The sequence below is a fragment of the Tauraco erythrolophus genome, chromosome 5, assembly GCF_009769465.1.
Source record: "Tauraco erythrolophus isolate bTauEry1 chromosome 5, bTauEry1.pri, whole genome shotgun sequence".
NCBI lineage: Eukaryota > Metazoa > Chordata > Aves > Musophagiformes > Musophagidae > Tauraco > Tauraco erythrolophus.
The window spans coordinates 79,871,266-79,892,292 of NC_141469.1; the positions used below are offsets into that span (position 1 = coordinate 79,871,266).

Consider the following 21,027-nt stretch of genomic DNA (forward strand, 5'->3'; position numbering starts at 1 on the left):
GCCTGCCTCTTGTAGGCAGGATAGGTACCTTGAGTTGAGTAGTTAATTAGTCATTATCTTCAACTCAGTCCAGCTGGGTAAGAATGATTGGTGCCATAGGTGACAATCTCAAAACATTTGGAGCTGTCATGCTACCCAAGCAAACTAGCACATTTCTAATTGCACTCAAAAAGTGCTTTCCCTTGTTCTGCCTATCACATCTATGCAACTGACTGGAACCACAGGGGCCACATTTGCAGGAAGGAAATACCTGCCTGCAAAATGCTTCATGCTTGTCATGGACTTCACCATTAGAAGACTTTAGGGCTCAAAAAGTGTAAAGGTAACTAAGTAATGAATTAACAAAACACCACACCACAAACATTATAGAGAAGAACAACTCCTCACCTGGCAATCTACTCCCTTGCCATGCCTCTCTCCTCCAGTTTAAAGAAAAAAAAAAAAACAAAACACAGCTCAAATTAGTAATTTCTCTAGAAAAGAATTGTGAGGGAGACAGGAGGAAACAAAGGAGAGGTAAGTCAGGAAAGGCCTGACTAGGCACATCTTACTATAAGCAAACTCTCAGCTGCTCAAGAGGCTTCCCAAGCAACACTCACATTGCACTCATGCATACTCAAACCACCCCCATTGCCACACAGATTTGCTTTTGTTCAGATTGTCTTTTCCTGTCTCTCAACTGTTTAAAGACACTTCAAAGAAGATCAAAAACCTTGAAAGAAGTGTAGTTGTTTAGTCTATAGAAGAGAAGATAGATGGGAGACTTGGTCTTGTTCTTCACACGCAAAGGAAGCTGGTATGAGAACGGGACTAAACTGTTCACCAGGTCTACTGCAGACAGGAAAAAGCAAGGAAGATTTAAGTTAGACATGTGGAAAACTTCCAAGTAAGAGTAAAAGGACTGAACAGGCTGCCTATAGAGGTTGGGGAATATCCATCACTGGAAGGTTTTAAAAACAGGCAAACATCTGTCAGAAGCAATTATGGTATAGTAGATGAGAATGAACTTGAGATCTTTTGCTCTTCTTCTGCCAAGGTCTGTTCATTACGCCCAGAGTCACAAAACCAGTAACATTTCCCTCTTTATATCCCTATGTTTTATTTAACTTTAAAAAAAAAAACCCCGTAGTAAAACCTACCCTTCTAATTGTGATATTTCCACACGTTCAAGCGTGATTATTTGGGAGAATGAAACACATCAAAGATTTGCTAACTGTGAAAGCAGGATAAATAAATCACCTGTGAAGTAAAACACCAATGGACTTATTTTACCCTTAATCTGAAGGAATTGACTTCTAACGTCATAATGCAGACAGTACTCCATTTCCAAAAGAAAATAAAAATGTGGAAACTTTAACCAATGACTTACTGATCTGTGGTCACTAAGCCCAGTCAGTAAACCATTTTTCAGTTTTTGTTTAAAGGAATTTTTTTAAAGGAGAGCACTTTTCCCAAGCACGCACACAAAAAGTTAAAAATTATTTATTTTTAAATCAATATATAATCAAAACTATGAAAGCAGAAGGCTGCTTTGAGAAGTATCCAAATATTGAAACTATATTAAATGATGAGTAAGGATGGCTTCCATCACACTGGGGGAAGAAAAGCCACCTGAGACTTACTTCTTTCCGTACTGTTTAATACTAAAGTAACCATAGAAATGAAAACTAAACATCGATTTCCCCCTCATCCCCAGTATGACAAGAGAACCTAACAAGAGAAATGTTTCTTGGGGACAGTAATCAGAACCATACCGGTAACTGTTTAGGAGGAGAACGAACAGGGCTTACTGGGGGTCTCTACTGGATTGATATGATATAATTCATATCACTGCAAGAAACAAAGGATGCTACTTACTTTGCTCACATCTGATGCTCCTAGCAGCTGCTCTGTGTGCTGACCTCTCAGTTTTGTCTGTCCTGTCTAGCGTTTGACATTCTTTAGGTTTCAGGAAACGCTCCCTTGGAAGAGACAAACGTGACTGAATTCATTCACATGGCAGCTGTGACATACAGCAATCAAATCATGATCAGAGAAGTTCAAAAATGTTACGGCAGATACCAGATTTGTGTCCCCGCACACTTGTTCAATCCTTCTTGTGACAACTGCTCTACGTTATTTTTGTCATATACGGTATGCTTATGGGGACTTGTAAACTAGGGGGGACTTGTAGGCACCCAAGAGCTCTATTTTTCTTTTCACTCTTGGTCTAGACGGCCTTGGATAACACATCTCCTATTTTGCATCTCAATACCTTTTTTCCCTTGCCAATTCAAGATCCATTCCTCATTCTGATGCCATTATTTGAGTTCTTGTCCTCCAGAACATATAAGCTACTTGTGCTGCTTCTTAAGGCTTTTTCAGAAATGCACAGAGTAACATAAATCCATAAAATTATTTATTCTACTGTAATGGGTCGAGGGGAAGCTGAGAAACTGGTACTTCTCTAATTTAATGCTACTGTTAATTAGTAACTGTACACAGAGCAGCAATTTTAGAAATGGTCTGTTGATTCAGGGAAAAAACCACACAAATCACTACAGCTGATTATTACCTTATGTTATCTCTTTTTATCTTATGATACAAACTAGCACAGTTTTATAGTATAAAATGTACTGCATAATAAAAGTATAGAAATATTTTGAGGCATTTTTACAATATTGCCAGAAACTGTGTTGGCATTTTCATGCCAACTGAAATGAGTGTACTGTATCTCAATACATTACAGACTAACACAAACACAAAGTTTTTAACTTTAGTCGTAAATGAAGAAACAGCACAAATCCCCCAAGGCCCAAAGTCACAACCAAGCAGGTCTCTATGGAGTTTATGAAAGAAAAACAAACAAAAGACTAAGAGGGAATTCGGAAACAGTGATCAAATTATTGTTATGACGTGTCTTAAATTAGGAATTGTGTTAAGTATATAGCATGACATTTCAGAGATAAACCTTACAGTTAAATATATTTATTTCAGCATTCTCTAAATTAGGACCCTGTTGCTCAAAACTGTGATTCTAAGTATTATAGTACAGTATGTAATAGTATATTCTAAAGATATTAAGTAGGCAACTCCAGAAAAAACAAGAGCAGGAAAAGGGAGGAATACCACCAATAAGCCTCACATTACTCACACGACGTTTTATAGTTCTCTTCTCAGGAAAACATAATGCTGTGAAACTTCCAGAGCAGCAGAAAGTCAAAGACTCTAGTAGACTAGAATCCCTTGACCGATTTTCAGAATTTTAAGAATACACCATGAATCAATTTCAAGGATTTTGTAAAGCATAAGAAGTCCAAGGGGGTTGCTTGCTTTCCCCTGTCATGGCACACAATTAACTTCCTCGCTACCCTTCTTGCATAACATCTATAATTGAAATAGCAATAAAGTATTAAACAGACTTCAGTTAAATATATTTAGGAGAAAAGCCATTACAGAGAACATCTCCTAAATCAAAAGGATGAAGAAATATCCATGGGCTGTTTGGCCCTCCTTTGATAAAGAGGCCCTGGGTTAGCCTGCCATTGTTAAATTCATACTAAATTAGAGTTAAAATGATGTCAAAGCAACTTCATCACACCTTTCTGCAATAATTTTTTCTTTTTCAGATTGCTTTCCCACTCACACACGCCTCATCATCAGAAGCATCAAGTCTTCAAGGCTCTACGCAGCTCAAGAGTCCTATTATTTCCGATTCAGATTCCCAAAAATGCCCATTTTTAAACAAAAACTCTTTTTCATTTCATACCATTCTCTCCAGACTGTCTACTGCTTTCAATCTACGGAATGAGAAATTGTTTCCTTCTCTATTTCCATTTAAAGGTGTAAAAGAAACAAATACAGCTGTAGCAACACACAGAAAATATGCACAAGCTTCATACGTACAACCAGAAAAACACATTCCAGAGCCCAAATTTGCTGAAGTTAGTTTTAAGAATCACTCTGACTTAAATGACTCTGCTTTCAACATCTTGCATCCTCAGGAGTCAGTGTTGCTAAAACAACAAAGCAACTCGCTAATATATTTCTTAAAATCCTTGAAAGTCAAAATTACCATAACAAGAACATATTTGTGACCGGGTGGGGAGAATATATCACGATGAAGCCACGCTAACAACCAATGATCCTCGAGGTCAGCTAAAAAGAAACCAAAAAACCACAAGCCAACCAACCCACCCACAAAATCAAAAAACCTCACGTTAGTCACTATTGGACAAGATTTGTTGAAGTTCTATCTGTTGCTCATTTCTACGGCTTTATCCCTATCCAGTATTAAAAACTTAGTTTTAGGACTTTGGTTTTATTTTACAGATTCCGGGCTTACTTTCCAACAAGTCTGCCATATAATGTATTATTATTTAAACATAACTATATATGAGCAATAGTTACTGTTATCTATTACTATGTAGAGAACAATACAGTAAGTGAACGATAAGATCATACAAAAAGGGGATGCTATGCTTAATCACTACTGCCTAACCTTACTACAGATTTCATGGAATTATCCTGAATCGAAAAACTATTTGTGAAAAGCGATGTCTGTATTAAAAAAAAAATAAATATCTGAGTTAAAGAAACAGAAAGAGCAGAAAACAAGAAAACACAAAGATTGCTTGTTTTCCAGCGGTATTTTCTTCATTTTGCCAGCAGCTAAACTCAGCACAAAAAACATTTAGTGATTAGCTCAAGGTACACAGTACTGCAGTAACACTGCCACATGCTAGTTAGCTGGGGACTTTTAATGTAACCTAATGAGCAGCAAATTATCAGCTCATCCCTGTGATTCAATCCATACATCCCTGCACAGAATATGTGCTGTATGTTAAATATTGAAAGTATCTCTACTAAGGACAGACCAAATACTTGGCTATACTGGTTTTCACTCACTGAAGCCTATGCAAAAGCATAATGAGCACATATATTATTTCATAGAATGGTTTGGGTTGGAAGGGACCTCAAAGATCATCTAGTTCTAACCCCCCTGCCATGGGCAGGGAAACCCTCCACTGCACCACGTTGCTCAAAACCTCGTCCAACCTGGCCTTGAACACTGCCAGGGATGGGGCATCCACAGCTTCTCTGGGCAACCTGTTCCACTGCCTCACCACCCTCAGAGTGAAAAATTTCTCCCTTATATCTAATTCAAATCTCCCCTCTTTCATTTAAAGCCATTGCCCCGTGTCCTATCACTACACACCCTTGTAAAAAGTCCCTCTCCAGCTTTCCTGTAGGCCCCCTTTAAGTACTGGAAGGCTCCAACAAGATCACCCTGGAGCCTTCTCTTCTCCAGGCTGAACAGCCCCAACTCTCTCAGCCTGTCTTCATAGCAGAGGTGCTCCAGCATTTACCAAAACGGAGAAAGCCTCTACTTTTCAATTAGTAACCGCCGTTCTTATGCAAAGCTCAGCAGATATTCCATGCCTGTACTTTCCAGGCTATTATAGCATTTTCTTCAACAGCCCACCACTATGCTGCTTCCAAATTGTCATTTCAGCCGACGGGCTGAATAAAGGAACGCGACTGATTTCAGAAGAACCACTTCACGTGCATACTTCCTCCTCTCAAAGCGCAGTATCCGTGTTTGCAATGCTACCCTACAACTGCAGGGCACGTTAAGCCCCACGACCAAATCCCTTCTATAAATAAAGCAGTAACGAACATAACGCCGCTTCCTCTAATTCGAGGCACTCATCCTACCCCTCCGCTGCAGGGGAATTGCCCTCAGAGGGACGGCAGCTGCCTCCCTACGACCACCGCCACAGCACACAGCCCGCACGGAACCGCCGCTCCGCCCGCTCAATCGCAGCGCCGGCGGCTCGAAGCGAACTAACCCGGCCCTGCCGCGCTGCCGCCTGCCTGCCCCGGAGAGCTCGGCCCGGCCCGGCCCGCGGCGGACCCCCGGGGCATCAGACCGCCATGACGCAGCCCCCCAGCAGAGAGGGGAGACCGAACTAAGCCACCCACGGGCGCGCTGGGAATCTGTGGAGGGGAACAGAGTCGCTCCGCCGCCCTGGAAGCCGGCCGGGCCCCCACAGGCCCCGCCGAGAAGCACTCACATGAACCGGGCGGCCGCCACACACCGCCATCCGCTGAGGGAGAAAGGACCCTCCCCTCCAGGCTGCCCGAGAGCGCCTGGGGTTCATGAGTCGTCTCCTAGGAAAGCCTCGCTAACCCCAGCGAGCATTGTTTTTCAGGCCAAGGCGTTCTCAGAGTACACATACACACAGACAAACGCGGGAGGCGGAAAACGTAGTAAACTCTCTTTTTAAAAAAAATAAATAAACAACTAAATAAATGAAATTCAGGCATCGCGCGAGACGTCTCTGTACCAGGGTCCTTCCGGCAGCCGGCGGGGTGGAGTGACGTCACGGAGCGGCGAGGGAGGCGCGGCCGCCGGTGCTGCGCTCGGGGGCGGGCGGCGTGGCGGGGTCGGTGGCGCAGGTACCCCCGGCACCAGCACTAGCCCTGGGCCTCCCTTCCCTCCCCCCCGCTAGGCCGTGCCCGGGCCGGCCATCCCCCGCCGAGGCAGCCCCCGCCGGCCCGGTAGCGGTGCGATAACGGAGGGGCTGAGGGAGCGGAGCCCCCGGCGGCTGTGGCGGGAGCGCGGCGGGGCGAGGGCGCAGAGCGAGCGGCGAGCGCTCCCCCGCAGCGCTGGGTGGTGTGCGGGGCCGGCGTGAGACGCAGCGCCAGTTCGCCCCGTTTGGGGCCGCGAACGCCGGGCTGGGAGCAGTGTCCCAGGCGGGGGGTCTCTGGCTGGTGCACTGGTAGGGCCCTGGTTAAACTGGTTTGTTCGATTTGGTTCCTGAACAATGCATAAATCAAGTGGTAGCAAACTTCCATCTTTACGTGCACAGGGACATTGGTGTCGCAGAGCGGGTGGGCAGGCTGAGACGGAAACCCGCTGATAAACAGCTAAAGAAAGAACAGGTTCATAAAATAGAGAGATGGGACTAAAAGTCTGTCCTAATCTATCAAGCTGGAGAGGGGCTTTTTACAAGGGCGTGTAGTGATAGGACAAGGGGCAATGGATTTAAACTGAAAGAGGGCAGATTTAGATTAGATCTAAGGAAAAAATTCTTCACTCTGAGGGTGGTGAGGCAGTGGAACAGGTTGCCCAGAGAAGTTGTGGATGCCCCATCCCTGGCAGTGTTCAAGGCCAGGTTGGATGAGGCTTTGAGCAATGCGGTGTAGTGGAGGGTTTCCCTGCCCATGGCAGGGGGGTTGGAACTAGATGATCTTTGAGGTCCCTTCCAACCCGAACCATTCTATATAAGCTTGGTGGGCTTATCTCTGTTTGCGTGCGTGTTCTGATACACAAGCATGCGTGTGCTGTGGAAGTCGACACATACAGAGGGATCATACTGCCTAATGGCAGCTTGTGGTGTCTTCAGTCACCATCTGGGTCATCCAGAAGTGAGCTGAGCAGAGGCTCTGTTCAGTTTTTCCATTTGGATACTTGCCACCTCAGATTAGGTTCTCAGTTTGCTAGTAAAAAGAGGTCAGGCAATTTTGTCTGAGGCTTACCTGACTGCAGAAGTGTTGGTTACTTGTGCTTGGTTTAGATTTTCTTATTCTTAAATGGCCTAACGGTTGGTTATGGAAAGGTGCAGAGAAAATGTGTAGCTTTTGCTGAATTGAAATGCGTGATGCAGAAGAGGGAGCTCGATCCTGCTGGAGAGAAAAATGGTCGTGAAACTAAGTGCTCTGGAACTAAATTGCGAGCTAATTTGTTTTGCTTGGCTGTCCCACATAAATGTTTGATGTAGGTTAATTTGTTAATTGAGTCAGTGAGTGAGCTAGCAATTTACCTATGGGTAAAGAAAGACTGTTACTTCATAGCTTTAAATATTAGAAATGCTGTAGTATAGAGATGCTGGATTATCACTGGAGCTGTGGTAATCTGGATGTGTGGCCTGCTGATACAAGGTGCTATTTTTGGAAGAGTTTTTTTTCTCTAGGTTTGAGGTTTTTCATAGGTTTGATGCCTATACTGTTTTTTGAATAAATAACCTACTATATTGCAGTAGTCATCTGAAGGCTGCTTATCTTAAAGCATTTATCTGCTCCTAAAAATAGTTTTAAACATAGATTTAAGAATCAAATAAAACTATCACTGTTTTCATCTTTAAGTGTAGTGTTTATGATGCAGCAGCACTCTGTTCAGTGTTCATTATGCAACATTGTGCCATTCCCCCATAACAGGGAAAAGAACATTTTAATTGCATTATTTAGTAAACAATTAGTAATCTGAGTCACAAGAATCTGTATCTTTTGCAGATAAATTTTTTACTCTGTGTTTTCTTTTTAAGGAACACGAATTGCTCCGAAGGGCTTAACATTGTGCAAAAAAGATGTTTCCTTTAAAAGACACTGAGATGGGTGCCTCCACCTTCTTTGCCTCAGCTCTGCCACATGATGTTTGTGGAAGTAATGGCCTTCCTTTGACACCTAACTCCATCAAAATTTTGGGGAGATTTCAAATTCTTAAAACAATCACTCATCCCAGGCTTTGCCAGTATGTCGACATTACCAGAGGTAAACATGGTGAGTGTCTGTTTAAAAAGGAAATTTTATGTATGGTTGCAGTTATATTTTTGTGGCAATATATCTAAAGGTGACTGAGCAGAATACTGTTTTTATAACACCAGAAAGTGGCTGTTTTTCAGTCTCAAAATGCCTGTCTGTTTTTGCTGTGACTGGCAGTACTGGTGCGTTTGTTTCTTATCTGCAGAGTCGATGCAGTGGTTAGTTATCTATTCTCTTTTGTTGTATGTTGTGCTAACTGATAAAAGCTAAGAACTTTCTTCTAAAGTAAGTTTTCTTCTGGCTGTAAAATTCTTGTCCTTGATTGCTGTGCCATGTCTTTGTGGGACATTGAAGTACATGTATTTTTGACGCTGAGCTCCTACACCCATGTTCTAATCTTGTGAACGTTTTCACATGAGGGTTAGGTTTCTTGTACTTGACTTGCAGCTGTTCTTTTTGTCTCAGTCGACTCTTGTCTTGGCTGCAAGCTTCCCTTATTTTAGTGTGTGTTTGTTTTTTTTTATTCTAGCTCTTTAAGATCTCTTCCACTAACAATTACTTTATTCTAGTATGGATAACTTTTTTTAGTAACCTTTATCACCCTTGTTATTAGGTCAGATAAGGCTTCAGTAGGTTTTTTTTCCGCTCCAGATGATCTTATTCTGTTGCAAGCTCAGCAGGAGTAGGACAATTAATTTCCACAAAAAGGGTGCAAGACCTGTGACAGTTTAAGTGATTGCCACCTTTAACTTTTAAATCGACAATGTTCCCATATAAAAGTGCATTGTGTGTATTTGTTTGATTAGCTACAGAGTCTCATAAAGTAGAGCAAGTCGTTTTTTCCCCTTTAGAATGAAATATGTTAGGGTGTTTCAGATCTTCAGAAAATTAGGATGTTGCCAACTCCAAACATTAAAGTATTCCACAGGGCAGAGGGTTCGTTATATTTTTATACTTGTAAATTTTTCATTTTCTGCGGTCAGACCTAGAAAGTTTATTCATTTTCATCTTGGTTTTGCTAGTATCTCTTGAAATGGAAACTGGAGTTTTCTTGCAATACCGTTTGGGATGAAGGGTTAAGAAACATTAGCTAACATAGCATCTAGTAAATAAGAGATATGATTAAATATGAAAATGTGGCCTTTTTGACAATGAAGAGTCAATTACATGAAGGTTTATGAGTATGTATAAATATGAAGACGAAAATATCTTCTGATAATTGAAGTAACTTGAAGATTGGCAAATAAAATGTCTAACCATGGCGTCAGGAGACTGTTCTGTTCCTGGTGGTTGCAATAGCATAATCACTTCCAAATAGTATGGCAAATTTGGTGACAAGTTTTATCGTTCTGATAATGACAGAATTTTTCACTTGTCAATCTAGGCATAGTGATTTAATGTTATTTTTCTTGCAAATATCAGTTTCTGCCCCTATGGAGAAATATGAAAGTAGACTAGGAAAACATTTAAAAAAAAAAAATTAGATGTATGCATTCCCCCTGAAGACCCTCAAAAGGGGAATATAAAAGTAATAGAAAAACATTCAAACTGAAATCTGTCTCTTTTCTGTAAAATTAAACTACTTGTAAATCTTTGCTAGCATTGTAGAAGGCAAGCACAGAATTTTTTCTTCCAAAGAAAGCTTAAATGGTTGTTTGACTTCAAAGACTAGAAATAAAAGAGTTGAGTAACAAGCATTCCAGCTTTAATGTGATGATTCATGTTCCTCAAGGTGTTTTGATTTGGTTTTGAATCTGAACATTCACTAGTAGCTGTTCTACAAGTAGTGGAAGTAGCAACACCTAGCTTCTTTAGGAGTTATCTCGCATCCCCATGTAACATCTTACACTGTGGTGGTCTTCTACTTTATAACTGCTGTCTTCAGTGCAGCAGTTGTTTTGTTTTGCCTCTGTGTTCAGAGCCAGCCCATCAATCTTCGGAACATATGGGACTCCTGCAAGTCCTACAGCTATTTGTTGGGCAAGAGGTACTAGAGTTAGTAATGTGCTAGTTAGCCCATCAGGAATGAAACTCCTGTGCTCAGTCTGAGTCCCTTTTCTCAAAGCTGCTGTTAACTTTGAGTGTCTCTCTCATCAACCCAGCCTCAAATTTCTAGAAATCTGTGGATGCTTATCTTCGAGACCTCTCTTCTTAAGTCAAATCTGACTGACATTGGCTGAGAGGTTCAACATTTATTAGGAGGTTACTGAATGGATGGATTGACAGTGCTTTGCATGAGGAAACAGAAAAGATAATCTGCTGTATTTCATAAATGAAAATGGTGGTGATATCCAGAGGTTGTACGTCTTTAACATTTAATTATGTGTAATTTTCCATACAGTATGTGCCAAAATACTTGAACATCTGACAAATAGGTAGACTGAGAAGTTTGTACTCCCATTGTCTCATTTGGATTCCAGTCCTCTTATACTGTTGTGGTTTGGGATTTTTTTTTTTTTTTCCTCATTTAGAGAGACTGGTTGTGGCAGCTGAACACTGTGAAAAGAGTCTGGAAGATTTGCTACGAGAAGGAAAGCCAGTCAGGTATGATGTCAAGCTAAACTCAAATCCACTCACTATAATTTCACATATCATCTGTGGTAAAGTCCCAGACCTTTTTTTTAACTTTTACTGGTTTATATAAATTGTACTTTGTTAAAGTTCAACCTAAAGTCATTGCTTATCAGATAAACACATGCCTGAAAGAGGCTTATGATTCTAAAAGTTAGAAGAGTTATGGGGAACTCACTTACAACTGAAACACTTTATAACTCATAAAATGCTGTCTGTCTTGTAATAGAAGTTTGGGGTTTTCTTTTTAAAAATAAAATCATACCTATAACAGGATATGTGTCTTCCTAAGAATGAATTTGAAGGTTGTATGTCTGCCAGATGATGAAGTACAACTTTCACTAGAAAGGACAGAATTTGGTGTGTGTTTTTCATATGCAGAAATGTATCAATTTATTACTGGAAAGTGGTCAGGATGTCAGATATATATGCCAGGGTGCTAATAAGTGATTTGAATTTGATTTAATATAGTCACTTCAGCAAGGCTTTGGTCAAAACCAAGTCCAAAGGCTGGATGTCAAGAATATTTGTTTTCATAGTAGGATGTGAAAATAGCTGAACTGTATCTTTAAAGCAGCAAGCAAACAAAATCTGCATCAGGCTTGTTGCTACAAGTGTTAAATGTGATTTTTAAGTCTATCACTATTACCTTTGGAGCAAAGAGATGGTCTCTTGTCCTAAAGAATATGTAACACACAAAATGTGAAGAGTGGAAGAAGAGAAACATTATTTCCGTTTGGATAGCAAGGCATTGTAGGCTAACTGGTTATTTCCAGAATACACAAATACATAAATATAAAACTCATTTAGAGAAATCCAAAGTCTCTTAATTCTAGTTTCTGAGAAGTTTACAGCAAGCGTTGGATTTAACTTCTCTTGATATTCATGCAAGCATGATAATTACTTGGTAAAATAATCGACAAATTTGTGCGTCTTCCTGGTTAACTGAAGTTAACGTTGGGCATGTCGGGTGGGCTGTGTTTGATAAGGTGCTATCCAGATAGACTTCCTGTGACTCACCCCAAATTAGATTTGTATAAAGGGAGTAATATTGGATCTGTAGCCTTTTGAGCCTTGCAGCCCCTAAACAGGATGCCAACTACGTTGTCTAGCAGAGATAAACCTAAGTGCAAAATGCCCTGTGCCTGTGTGTGAGCTTCTTGTGAACTTAAGCTTGTATGACAGGGTGTGTTGCAGAGGACTACAACTTCAGGAATCTTAGGCAAATATGGCTTCCATTTTTCCTTAGGATAGAGAGATACTTAGGTGTAAAGGGCTTTTCATGTGTGAGATGTATTTCGGCCCATCACACGGTTTTGCATCAGGTTCCCATTGTGCAAAGTTCCAGAAATAGTTAAAGCATCAGAAGCTCTTTTCTTTCCTTTTTTGTTCAGTTCTCACACTGTTCTTTGAACGTGTGTATCTTGGTGTCAGCTGAAAAGCAGCCCACGCTGTCTGCTGCCTCCTGACTGCCTTTGTAAAAGCGTGCACGTAGCTATTTTAATTTGCGTTGAATTGCTCGATACAGTGTGCTTAATGGAGATTCCCTGGCAGCTTCTGTTGTGATTTAATCCTGCAGCCCTAGAATTGCAAGGAGCCAGATGTCCTTTTCTGAGGGGGAAAAAAATTTCTGTCTCTCTATCATAATTCTATAAATAAAACTTTCTCCAATAACAGTTGTGGTCTATATGCTCATCCATTATGCCCCTCTATACTAGCATGTGTTTTGTGGCATCCAGAAGGATTTTTGAGACCTTTTTAGATAGTTTGCTACTGTATGCAACTTCATATTTTTGACAAGCTGAGAGAAGTTACTTAGTTTGTGACAGTTACCTCAGCTAATTAGGCTGTGGCTCTGTTGAGATTAGGTGCAAAAAGCGTGGCTTTGTTTTTCCCTCTTGGCTCGAGAAAGATTTTTTACTGAAATGAATTATTCTACTATCTGATCTTTCTTTTAATGAGCCAATTGGGATCTCTTCAGCAAGTTGTAACACCAGAGGTGTAGGGCTAAAATATAGCCTGTATGTATGTTCATGGCTTTAAGAAACATTAGTGATTTCTCTACTGTAAATTGCATCTTTTGCAGTAGTAGCTAAAAGATAACTTGTGTTCGCTTCAAATGAAGTTTCTTGCGAGACTGACGTTTTCCCTCTACTATTTTCTTCATGAAAAGAGACATTTTTGGTTCTTACGTGAGACCCATAAGTTTCCAGAAATAACGTGGATGGACCAATTCCCAGTTATTGGTTATGTGATCTGTCTGTATCAGTTACCTTTGGAGGGAAGCCTTTGGCTTTTTCCATGTATTCCGATTGTATTGGTCAATGATAGCATAGCTGGTTACACATCCGGCGGCGGTATGTATGCTGTTGAAATTAATTTTACAAACTGTTTATGGAATGCGAGAAGCTGCTCTTCTGGTTTCTAGATTAATTTCCCTCATGCTTGCCAGTAACCTAAGTCCTTTGCACCTGTACCACAAGCTGATGTAAAATCAGCAGGAAATCTTCTATTATGTTAGTACTGAAATTCAAGACATTACATTATGGACTGTCTGTCTTTCCATACATACTGGAAAACAGGCCATACAGCTGTTTGGTAGTTATTTGCAGTTAATCTTTCCTGAAGTCATGCATCAAGTGTAGCATATATTCCTTAATATATGAATTCTATTGAAAAAAGAAAATGCAGCAGAGCTCTTTGTTTGATTAACCTCAGAGTTTCACCAAGTTTTCTGATTCTAATGAATCAGTTGCACACAGGGGCCAAATACTGGAAATCAGAGCTCTAACCATTTAACTTATCTGCTCTGTCACAGTGCAGTAAGCCATTTTGCAGAGCATACAGCCAGAAATTTTCTAGAACTTGGATTTGTGATATATTCAAGAATTCATTCATTATCTGACAAGAGTGTGACAGCAGTCTCCGGGAATGAAAAAGATGGTTTGTCATTGTCCTCAAAGTTAACATTCTCAACTTCACTTTCAAAGTGAAAGTAAATGTTTGGTAATTTATGGCCAGATTATTTTCTCTTTTAAGTGATGCACATTTGGGATCCTAGAAGAGGCATCTGCTGATGTTGAAATGCTATCAGGTAAATTTCAAGAATTCTCAAATGGATGAAATGAGCTGGCTCTTTGCAATTCTCAACATAAGTAACCAGATGCAGAAAAGAAATTTAATACAGCTTTTTTAGTGTTTTCTGTGTTTTATTCAGGGGATAGCCATGTGGATATCATAACTACAATTAATGCTTCTAAAAGTGACATTAATTCCAATTATCATAACTGTTCTTCCACAGGGCATCACAATAACAGCAGGGGAGCTCTTTTGGAGTCGTGTGCACAGGGAACTCAGGCTGCAACCACGGATAAGAGTTTTGGGATAGGATAAGAATTTTAGGTGTTAATATCCCATTTTTTACCAGACCTCTCTCCATTGTCATCTGTGGAGACACTGTGGTCTGGGTCATTGACTCCTGTTTGTTTATTTCTGATTTATTGTCCTGTTAATTTCTCTGACTCAGAGTAACAATGTGCTTACTTTGAGTTTCTAACAGTCACATTAGTGCAAAATCAGCTCTCTGAAGTATGTTCAGGAGTCAGATAAATTTTTAGAGAGCTAGGAATTTATTTACGTAGTCTAGCAAAAATAGTAAATATCTGATTTAAGCTCATAATAGTTTACTGCTGTTCAGAGATTTGAAAATGTGTCTCAGTCTGGCTGGCTTCCTCTCTGTCTTCTTCAGCGTGCAAGGATTTTTTCTTGTGAATGAATTGAAAATAAGTCACAAAAAATTATAGTGGGTAGAAGTTTTGTACTTCAACAGTCTCACTAAGGGTAGTTTTCATGCTTTTGTGACAGTCAAAATTTTACTAGATTTTCAAAGTTGCTAGTTATTTTAGCACTGTTGATACCACAGACCAGAATGTAAGATGCTAATTTATTTTTAAGGTTCTCCATCTTTTAAACATGTTTGCACTTCTCCTTTGGGATACCTTTTCCAGACAGTGTTAAAGGAGTTATTTTCTCTGCTCCTGTGCTGATATAATAGGAGTTGTGAGCTTTTCCTTTTCTGTTACGCTTGAAGTGCGTTTCTTCTTTGAAGAAGTTGGTCTGCACTTGTATTCATAATAATAAAAATGCCAGCAAATACTGACATTCAGCAGGCTTTTGGCACCTGCAATAGAGTTTCTGGATTGGTCTTCAATTTGTGGCTTGGGCAGTCTAAGCCTATTCCTTTCTTCAATAAAATATAGTTGTCATATGTTTTGAAAGTCATGCTTTTGAAAAATTACTAGTGAACCATCAGAGATACAAGGTATAGTTAGTTATACATGGAACATTTGATGGGAAGCAGACTGTGTCTGCAGCTGTTTACTAGTTTGGAGAAAACATGATCTGACTGATTCGGATGAGTACATTTTATTTGGCTATATTACAGTTGTCTGCTCATTGATTGGCTTAGATTTTTTTTTTATGCCATCCTTGCTGTTAATGTGCTTTTGGCAAACTTGAAGTCAAACTACGGTAGAGAAGAATTTTTATATGGGAGGAAAAAGCAAGTTCTGATTAACCAGAGATTCTTCAAAAATACCGTAAGACAGGTGCAAGTCATCAAAAGGCTGAAGGTTTTACATGATTTGACTTGAAGAGCTGCATATGAGCAGAACTTCAAGGGCTGAGTGTATTCTGCTTTGAATCAAGCCTGTGTTGGAATTTCACATGAGAAACCCATATGCTGTAATGAGGCTACATGTAGCAAGAATAAATGATGAAGTAGTAAAATGAAGTAGCATTAATAAACAAACTTAAAATTATATTTTTCCTAAGCATGTGTGAGAGTCTGTAGTTTGGACATTTAGTGTCTGTAGAGTTTTTCTTTAGTTTCTTGCCAATGCTTTACTTCCAAAGCTATGATGAAAGATTCACCTTCAGTCCAGACTTGTTTACGTATTGTCCAATGATGCTTTTCTTCCTACAGGAGTATTTTTTTTATTTCAGCAAGTAATTTTTAGTCTGACTGCAAATCTTCCTGTAGCATTCCTTTTTGCATAGGTTGTCTCCTGTGACTGCCTTTTCCCTCACAATGAGAAGATGATTGAAATGGAGAAGGCGTATAGCTTACATGAGGTAGTTGAGATGAACATTATTGCTCTTCATGTCTGAGTAACTTTTTAGGTATGGAATCAAATTCTTTGCTTATGTAGTTGGCTGCAATGTTTGGTGGCAGCACAAAGACATCCCAGAACATGAGTCCATGTCACCTGTCCATTGAAATGTAGCAGGGTGTGCACCCTTGTTTCTTGTCTTCCTCTCTTCCATGAAAAAAGAAAACAGAAGAATCCTACTCTTTGAGATTATGATATTCTCTGCTTCTTGCCATTAAAAAGTAGATATGATAGCTGTATACAACTTAAAGTCTGTAGATGTGGAAAAAGCATGTAGTTATATTTCAACCTTTTGCTCTGCTATGCTGCTTCTGTAGTTGCTTGTAGACACTTCGTACAGATTTCCGTGCTAAAAGCAGTATTAAAGATCTTGAGCTGAAGATGAGTTATGCTGATTTAATTGAGAACAAAAGTAGTGGAGATTTTTGAGTCTTCAGTATCTAGTGAAAGAGGATGTTGAGCTTTGAACAGATCAAATGCAGTCCTCAGTGGGAGGGTGGCTTCATCCTGCAGAGATATTTCTGCAAGGAATTGTGTAAGGATCAGTGTTAAAATTCCGTTCTGCATAAATGAGCAACTACTACTAATGAGCTAATGGCTGAAAAACCAAATGTCAAATTTGTACTGCGTAGATCTTACTGGATTTAAGCCACATTATTAATCTTAGTGTTGATTTATGATAGTTCTGTTTAGAATAAAGATTGCCTTTAGACTTGTGAGAACAAGCTGTGGTTAGTATATGGTTATTCTGACTTGCTACACTGCTTGACACTTCATCCTGCCTTTAGAAGGAAAAAAAGGAAGAGCTAACACTCATTAAACTTGCTATACAGTGCATACTTCTGGAAAGGGATTATATTTTTAAAGTGCAAGTTCTTGCATTTGGAACTACTGAGCAGTGTCTTCAAGGGAGTGTTTGTCCCTAATGAGGGATCAGACAGCTGGTTTATTTAGATGCGTTGATATGCTTGCAAACATCTCTAACGTCACTGTGGTTTGAGATCATTTCTTCTGTACATATGGATGTTCTCTCCTTGGGTTCAAGCTCCTCCATTTTACAGGGCAAATAGACCCCGGACTTGTGCCTTCACTCCAAGCTAGCTGCTTTTCTACCTAGAAACTGCGTTAGTCCCGTTCCATCCCTACATCAGAGTTGTGCCAGGCTTGGAATAATAGATTTATAGAACTTAATGTATGGGAAACATCGTGTAGCCCCTTTTTGCCCGCCCTGCAATTTCATGGGCACCATGTCATAAGTGCAGCACTCAGTTTACTGAATCACTTGGCTCCTGAACCAAGAGCCAACAGAACCTTCAGATGGACAGATGCACGTGTGGACAGAAGGAACTTGTATTGGGACTGAATACAGGCACGTGTGGGTGTGTTCATAGTTGAACAGATACCAGGAAATTGGAGATTGCTGTGATAGAAGTGTTTGAAGGCTGGCAGATCAGGCTAGTTCTAAGGTTTAAAACTGTTAACCTTTAGCAAGATGTGTGCTGATAATGAATGAAATTAACTCATGCATGTTATTAATCATCACCGTTTACACAAAACTGCTAGTCTTTAACACATTGTAAATTAGCTGTGAGTGTACAGTACCACAGAGCTGATGCTGTACAGTCAACAGTGGTAGCTATGGCCCTTGGTGGTTCTTGGAAGTCAAGGTGTTCAGGCTTGAGAACTCCTTGAGTGAAGTAAGAACGAGTGTGGACTGGTCTGTCTCTTACTATTATCTAACACCTGATATTTTTCACCACTCTCTAGCCCCTTCAAGGGATGGTCTCCTGTACTCCCAGTACTGCTTGTTTTGTTTTATGTTTTGCCAGTCATCGTTCCTACGTTTTTGGGAGTACGTCCTGCATACTTAACTGTCTGCCGTGCTTCTCTTGTCCTGTTGTCTGGCAATTTTTGTTTTGTGGATTCCTCCTACACGCAACTATATCTATCTCTGTTTGCCCCTTTTGTGTTCACATCTCTCATATCACTTTCAAGGAAATGTAATATTAATTATATCCTGATTGATATATTTCAAATTTATAGTCACAGACGTCTGCTTTGGCTACATTTAAGGTTCTGATTACCTCTCTAGGTAGGTGTTTCCTGCCTGTTGTGGTGACACGTACTGGGATATAGATCAAAGTGGTGCACTTCTAGTGCCTTTTGGAATATTAGTTGTTAGCTATGAGATTCCTAACAGCAGCATTGCTTATTGGCCTAGTTGCAAAGTCCCTTTGATCACCTGCATTTGCAGACTGTTCTCCTGGAACTTTCTGTTCTGTTTCACTTTTGAGTAGCATCTGTACCACTGATACAGAGATCCAGATTTTTTGAGCTAACTACTAAAACGTACCTAGGTATGACTTTTACCCTTAGATATTTAGTGTTTTTTTAAGTACAGTATAGCCAAATTGTTTGTTAAAAGAGCACTGTTGCAAAGTCTGCTGATTTACAGGAAGTGTCTGGGTTTAGGAGAAGAGCTGAACACTGTTGCAGTTTTTGTTCATAGCTTTAAAAATTCTGTTGCACCTTTATAAAATGGTGAGGGGGCAGGGGATTAATTAGGAATGCGGCTTGTTGCTAATGCTTAATCCTCTCATGGAGAGGTGCCTAAAGGGCAGTCTTTCTCTCAAAGGATGAAAAATTTGTGAAGAGGTTGCTTTAGTGTAGTTTTACAAAGTCCTAGGTGCTTTTCCTGCTATCCAGTAACTTGTAAAAAAGAAAGCATGCTCAGTTATCATTCCTACTGATATCTGTACTTACTGGAGTTGGTGGTTATATTTGTTTCTTTGAAATTACTTTCCTTTTTAATGTAATTTATTTTTTTAAATAAGTTAATTATCTTCTAGTTTGTTAGCACTGCAGCTGCTCTATCAAGAAGTAGCCAACAGGCTTGTCCTACTTTTTTTTTTATGTATTTATTTTTTGACTGGCAGTGCTTCACAGAACTGCAGAAATGAATAACAAAAAATCAATCCTGTCTGGCTGCAAGGACGTTATTTATTGTTAGCTAGTCACGATTTCTAGAGCTGTGAGTGCAGTTCATACTGCCACACAGCTGCAATAATGTTAACTGCATTAGTAACTACACCTCATTTTCAGCTTTTTGTTTAAAAATTTGTATTGATCACATTCTTAATGAGATTTTTCTGATCCACCTGGGGCACAACAGAAAGAATGAGAGAATTCATCCCCTTGTATAATGAAGTTATAAGCTTCTGTTGCAGTGAGAAGGAGAAAGTCGGTATGGCTAACATTAACCAAAACTCTATTCCCATGCCATAGATATAGATCTTCCTTAAAAATAAAGTAAAATATGCAATTGCCCATTGTAACCTTAAATAGGAGAAAGCAGCCCTATGATCTTAAAATGTCTGCTCGACACCTGACCCTCGGTTGCAGTAGGGCAAGAGTCCTTCACCTGAGAGGCTAACCACGTACACTCCCTGGTTGTGGTGGAAGAAGCTGTGGACAGTTGCAGCTCAGACTTTTGCCCCTGCTTGTGCCTTCCTGGCATTCCTCTCTGCAGGTAGGAGTTCGTGCAGGAAATGCTGGCTGAGGTTGGCAGCTGGCTCAGTCATGGGGATGGCCTGTAGGCTGGTGGTACTCCCCTTGGCCCACAGTGCTAAAATGTCTTTGTGGAAACCAGAAGCATAGGTTACCACAGATTAAGGTGAGGTAAAAAAGCCTTGGATGACCGATACTAAGAAAAGGAACCTTACTCGGGCTATCTTTTCATTAGCAAATAATGTGATCCAGTAGGAACAGATGTGTAAAGCAAAGTGTGCTATACATCTTTTAGGGGTGCTGAATCCACATAGCTCCAGTCTGCTTTGGACCAAGTAGCAGCTGCAGAGCAATAGGCAGGTTCTGGATCCTACCTTCTGGTTCATCGAAAAGGAATCCAGTTTGGGTGCTCTGAAACCGTTCTGTGAATCAAGCGTGGTAGGAGAGGCTGGTCAAGAGGGTATGCTTTAAAGGTTTGCTCTGATTTGAACTCAAGTCTTAATGTAGAACTCCTTAAGTTGCCCTGAGCTCTCTGCTGCAAACACAAAACTGAAGGTTGCTGTTCTCATTCGTTTAACCTATAGAAAGCAAAACCATCAGCTGGCCCTACGTAAGTAGCTTGTGTATCCTCTTTGCTGATTGTCAGAGTAAGCTGTAGGTAGAGTCAAGTCTCTCCCCTTTTTGTCTTAGTTTCTTATAATTCCTGACAGATGTAACTAATTTTTAAAGATGGAATATGTACTGTTTCAGTGCAGAGGGAAACGAGGGAAGCTAGAAGTTGTGGGACATAGTTCTCGCTTTACTTTATATTCATAGAATTGCAGGTAATGATACGGGGATAGGTATAGGAGTAGGCATAAGACTACATAAGACTATATTAGCTATTATTTCTATGGATAGGTATAAGAATAAGATGGCATAAGACTCTGGGAAATACATAGCTCTGTGAAATAGCTCTGTGAATTGCTAGAAGTTATCAAATACTAATCCCTGCTTTGAAACACTAACTGCCCAAAAAGAAGGCCGGTAAGAGAGACAAAATAAATGATGGCAAGGTTGTAACTCGTGACCCATAGGGAGAAAAACAGACAAAGAGGAGAGATAAGGACTAACGAGAACTAACATTTGTCTTCAAGCAATAACAAGTAGGAGACAACCAGGTGTCCACTCAAGGCCAGGGAAACGGTTTGGCTCTACAGGCCCAGCCAAAACAAGAGTTTTAGAGTTTTAGGGAAGAAGTGAAAACACACAG

General features: G+C 40.2%; 2 protein-coding genes across 6 annotated transcripts in view; one reads left to right on the forward strand and one right to left on the reverse strand.

Annotated features, from left to right (window-relative positions):
• AIMP1 (aminoacyl tRNA synthetase complex interacting multifunctional protein 1) overlaps window positions 1-6,099 on the reverse strand; it is a 50,758-nt gene extending 44,659 nt beyond the window's left edge. For both annotated transcript variants that reach the window (XM_086611939.1, XM_086611940.1), the window contains exon 1: window positions 6,057-6,099. In XM_086611939.1, coding sequence (XP_086468065.1) covers window positions 6,057-6,058 — 2 coding nt within the window. In that variant the 5' untranslated portion in view covers window positions 6,059-6,099. The remainder of the gene's footprint in view (window positions 1-6,056) is intronic.
• Window positions 6,100-6,404: 305 nt separating this feature from the next.
• TBCK (TBC1 domain containing kinase) overlaps window positions 6,405-21,027 on the forward strand; it is a 107,518-nt gene continuing 92,895 nt past the window's right edge. For 3 of the 4 annotated variants that reach the window (XM_086611873.1, XM_086611877.1, XM_086611876.1), the window contains exons 1-3: window positions 6,405-6,441; window positions 8,310-8,544; window positions 10,998-11,070. In XM_086611873.1, coding sequence (XP_086467999.1) covers window positions 8,352-8,544; window positions 10,998-11,070 — 266 coding nt within the window. In that variant the 5' untranslated portion in view covers window positions 6,405-6,441; window positions 8,310-8,351. The remainder of the gene's footprint in view (window positions 6,442-8,309; window positions 8,545-10,997; window positions 11,071-21,027) is intronic. The other variant, XM_086611874.1, reaches the window with a different exon arrangement.